At 41.2% G+C, this 4,626-nt stretch overlaps 2 protein-coding genes across 2 annotated transcripts; both read right to left on the bottom strand.

The window, feature by feature from the left end:
* Positions 1 to 281: 281 nt before the first annotated feature.
* Positions 282 to 1,052, bottom strand: BX661DRAFT_202156 (uncharacterized protein; the record flags this gene model as incomplete). The annotated part of the gene is made up of 2 exons (XM_051538493.1): positions 282 to 541; positions 998 to 1,052. The coding sequence occupies 2 exons, from the start codon at positions 1,050 to 1,052 to the stop codon at positions 282 to 284; spliced, it is 315 nt and encodes a 104-aa protein (XP_051388351.1).
* A 2,926-nt stretch (positions 1,053 to 3,978) lies between these two features.
* Positions 3,979 to 4,331, bottom strand: BX661DRAFT_192403 (uncharacterized protein). The gene has a single exon (XM_051537710.1). The coding sequence runs from the start codon at positions 4,273 to 4,275 to the stop codon at positions 4,108 to 4,110; it is 168 nt and encodes a 55-aa protein (XP_051388350.1). The 5' UTR covers positions 4,276 to 4,331; the 3' UTR covers positions 3,979 to 4,107.
* Between the last annotated feature and the right edge of the window lie 295 nt (positions 4,332 to 4,626).

Raw genomic sequence — 4,626 nt, 5'->3', positions numbered from 1 at the left:
TTTATTATAATAGCACTTGATTTGAATTTTGTAAAAAAAATACACTCTACGTAAATAAATTATCTTTAATCTGGGATTTGTTATGAAACTGCTACAAGCTTTGCATTAATTGCAGGCTGTACAGTTATTCCACAAGATTGCAATATTATAGCAAATTTTGAGCTGCTTTTTTTTTATAAATGCATATGTATATTTATTTGATATTGAAAATGATAGACACGAAATTTACCAAATGGTAAAATTCATTTAAACAAAAAAAAGCCACTTAAAAAAGTTTTTTTTTAGTGAAGGAGGTGTAAGAAAAGACATTCAGTATTGGGCGAAATATTCAGCTCGTCCAGGGACTTCTCGTCAGAGCCATCAAGCAGCGTAATGACTTCCGCATCAGAAAACTCGTCATCTCCATGAACGAAGAAGAGGCGCTGGTTAGGAGACTCAACGGGAAGCTGTGTGCCGATTTCATTCTTGAGCTCAGACAGCAAGGTAGTAGAGGATACCTTGAAAATGGCTTCGGCCTGGTTGTTGTAGGTGGCAAAGTAGTCTACGCGGAGGTCGAATTCAGTAGTCATGGCAGTAAAAAAAGTATGTATGTATGTGTATAATGTACAAGAATAAGTTGAACTTTAAAAAAATTATTAAAAATGTGGATGAGAATAGAGAAGAGGTTGGGACGGATGATATGTGATGAGGCGGAGTGGGGATAGGTGTATTTAAATAGTGTGTGGAGGAATTGTGGACTACTTTTGACAATTATAAAAATAAAGACGTGAGCTTTTTTTTGGACCAGTTGTCTTAGTACAAATGGATTTTGTCAAAGAACAATCAAATAGATTATACAAAAAGCGTAATAAAAAAGGGGGAAAAAGGAAAAGCCAACTACCACTTTATTATAAAAATATATATTCTCATTTATCTCTTATTAAAAACATGGCAACGATAAAAAAGAAAGACAATATGTTTATATTATAATGCAGCCTTTAATAAAAAAAATCAGTACTGACAATGCTCGTGTCCATGTCCATGTGCATGTGCATGTCCATATTTGTGTCCATGAAAATTGAAAAAAAGGTTTTGAAAACAGCAAACACCCATGAAATATGTGTGGCACAGCATCAAGTTTTGCATACTGAGAGAAAAAATAAACACCCAAAACCATGGTGAAAAAATAATATTATACAGGAATAATTCAACAAACGTAAAAAAAAACTAGGGATCATCAAACAATAAAAGTTTAAAAAAACCCTTCCTTCCAGGGATCCACATACATTTACTCAGTAACCGTTAGATTAGACGCTGACGAATGCCCAAAAGATTTCCTTACTTTCCGTCTCCACCCGCCCTTTTTACCAACATTAGCATCATCCGCAAATGTGTGCTGATAACTACTTGTAGGTGATCCCTCGGTTGTCCCTGCTCTGGATTTTCCCGCCTCTTGGTATGGAAACCCTTCAGCAACAATGATATATTGCTCAGCAATTGCCATTGCCAAATGCATATTTGTCTCCTCTGTTGGTATATCACGGTGCTTTATGCTATGGAAACCAAACAGTCGTTTGATTGTGTAAATTAGTTTGTTGTCCTGGCGGCGGTGGTAGGTTTGCTGCTGCCGGCTGTTGTCGTCATCAATAGTGGTCATTATGTGTTGCTTTTTGTGTTGTGCTAGTATGTAATAATAAAAAATGAATGAAAAGGAGTGATTGTATATGCGAATGAAATAATAAAGTTAGTAGAGAACAGGAAAAGAAAAGGAATGAAATGGTTTTCCGCATGGTTGGAATCGGTTTTTACTTTCTTTTCTTCTCTGTGGAGAAAAGAAGGGGGGGAAAGGATGGACCAACCCGAGAGATAATTTTTTATTTTTCCCCAGCCCAATGTGATCCAGCCACTCAAAATAAGCGGAACAACGCACGATAAAAAAAGGTGGGGGTAGGAGAAAGTAAAAGGCAGTAAGGATTTTTGTTGTTGTTGTTCCTTATATTAAAATAAACAAGCACGCACACCACGTATGCAAGCACGCTGTTCCAAAACACCAACGCCACCTTGTATTTCCCACAATAATCAATTTGACCCCAATATTATACGTATAATTTACCTTTAATCAATCAACCGCAGTAAATCGTTCATATGAAATGGAAAATTGCTGAAAAAGTGTTGAGAATAATAAATTGAAACACAAGAAGGAAGCAAACAACAAAAGAAAAAACATCCTTGATTTTTTCCTCAGGGCAGGATGACCTCGGAACATGGTTGTTGTTTTGACATGTTGCACTTGTTCGTGTGTTCTGAAACCGCCATCGAAGAATGGACACTAGTCATGGGATGTAAGGATGTAAGTTGGCGGAGGGGGGCCGAGTTAGGAAAATGTATTATTTATTAGTGATATTGCTGACTATTTCCGACGATGGATCTCAAGATATTTATGTCATTGTGATAGGACACCACACCTAAATTAGAAAAAAAAGTAGCACATCTTTTCTCACACACTCGTACTCACATATAAGCACAAGCAACAAAGGGGGACACAATAGAATGCACGAGAAAGCAGCATTTTTGCTCAATTCAGATGAAAAAACAACACATTGTGCTTTTACTGCCAAATACAAAATAAAACGGTATTTTTGGGAGAAATACAAGACGAGATTTTTTTTATACATTGAGAAAAGATTAGTTTGTTTATAAAAAAAAGCAGAAATTCAGCCGTGGACAGCCTGCCATCCACCCAGGGCCAGGAACAAGCCCAGAAGCGGCAGTGACAGGAGGGTCATTAGCGCATTGTACTTGCGCCAAGTACGCACAACATCTGAATTAGGCGTGCGCGGAAACACAGCTCCAATCCACCAAAGCGGCAGGAGAACAAAGCCGAGCAAGAACAGAATTGCGCCCAAGGGTACGGACGAATCAGCGCTGTACGAGTATTTAGGAGGTGGGTATCTCTGGCGAGCAGACACAAAGAGGCGTGCCTCATTGGCGTCATCCTCGACTTCTTCGTCGCGCAGCCTCTCGCTTAGTGCCCGGGGCCCATTGCCAATGTTGCCGCCGTTGGACTCGTAGTCCTCGTCGTAGCCTGTGGTGACTGACCCGCTTCTGCCTTGGTCAGCCCGGTTGTTGCGGCCTAGTGGTGAGCCGACTGCGTGCTTCTCGTCTGTGCATGCGTATGCCTCCGCAGGCATTGGCATGGGCATGACTACGTGGCTGCCTGCATTAGCGTGCTGCTGCTGCTGCTGGTCGACCATATGCTTGAGCAGCGGCAGTTGCGGTGGGAAATCCTCCTCCGACGCGTCAATGCTATGGAGGGTGGCCATACGGCTAGCATCCGTGTTCTGCCTTGACCTATGCGACGGCGATGCTGATCCGGCAGCCTCAGCGTCCAAAACATACTGTCTCGCCATAGCGTTGACCAGCTCCTCGTCCTCATTGTACTCCGCGCGTCCCAGCTCCTTCCTGCTATCTCCAAATGTGTTCTGGGTCATTTCTATTAGGTGCTGGTGGCTCGGGCCAACTTCGAACTCGTCGGCTGTGTGGTAAGAGGTGGTGTATGTTACGGGGTGGCTGTGCGCGGTGTAAAATGCGGTGTGTTTGGAAGTGGCTGTGCTGTTGGTGGAATTTGAATTGTAAGATGCAAGGCGGAGGAGTGGATTTGAACGTGTTGAAATTCGTGCTGATTGGAAGGAAGAACGAGGTGAGGTGGGAGAAAAAGGCTCTGTGTCGGTTTGTCCTCCTCCCTCGGAAGATTGTTGGAAATCAGATGTTGGTTCTGCTACTGGTTTGCTGGTCAAAGAGACTAACCGGCTCGATGTGGTTTTATTTCTGCTGTTGCTGCGATGCGACGACATTGTTTTTGCGAAACAAAATTCTCTCTTTTGGCTCGAGGACAATCCAGATTGTTTTTCTTCTCTTTCTGGATTGTATTTATTTTTTCCACCCTTTAGATTTTTTTACTGATCAAGTGCGAGATTTATTCTGTGTGCCCGCGGATTGTATGCCCAAAAGCGAGAAAGCTGCAGGGTGATAAAAACAGAAAACACGTGTAACAAGCTGTGTCAGCAAAAATAAAAATAAAAATAAAAATAAAAAGACGAAAAAAGTGTCGAAAAAAATAAAGTATTTTTAAAAACAAGTTGAAAAGAAAACGAAACAAAACACTAAGAAAAGCTGTGTGTCCCAGGGTTTTATAATTTCATTCTTATTTTTATAGTTGAGGCAAGTAAAGTGATAGAAAAAGGGGTTTCGGGCACTCTCAATTGAGGCACGCATACGCACGCACAAACAGGTCATCTGGCCGGAATACAAGAAGTAAAAAATAAAATAAAAACGCCTTTTTTCCCTCTTCTCTCCCGCAGCAGAAGCCTCATGGGGCATTAAAAAGTGGAAAATGAATTGGGCAGAAGCTCGCGATAAATGCTGAACACTGGATGCCTGCGAGTTTTATGCACAATACACTTGGGTCGAGCAATGGGGTTGGATTGGGTTGGATTGGGTTGGATTGGATTGGATGGACACAAAAGAGGGATAGACAAAAAAACCCAGATTTACCAACTTTTTGTTCTCGGATCCTTATTTTTTTGAAGTGTATTTTCAATCTAATTTTATTTTCCAGCTCTTTTTGGTGCTGCAATCGAGCTCCAC

Source organism: Kickxella alabastrina, assembly GCF_025024165.1.
Source record: "Kickxella alabastrina strain RSA 675 chromosome Unknown BX661scaffold_176, whole genome shotgun sequence".
Taxonomy (NCBI): domain Eukaryota; kingdom Fungi; phylum Kickxellomycota; class Kickxellomycetes; order Kickxellales; family Kickxellaceae; genus Kickxella; species Kickxella alabastrina.
This window is presented reverse-complemented; position numbering and strand designations above follow the sequence as displayed.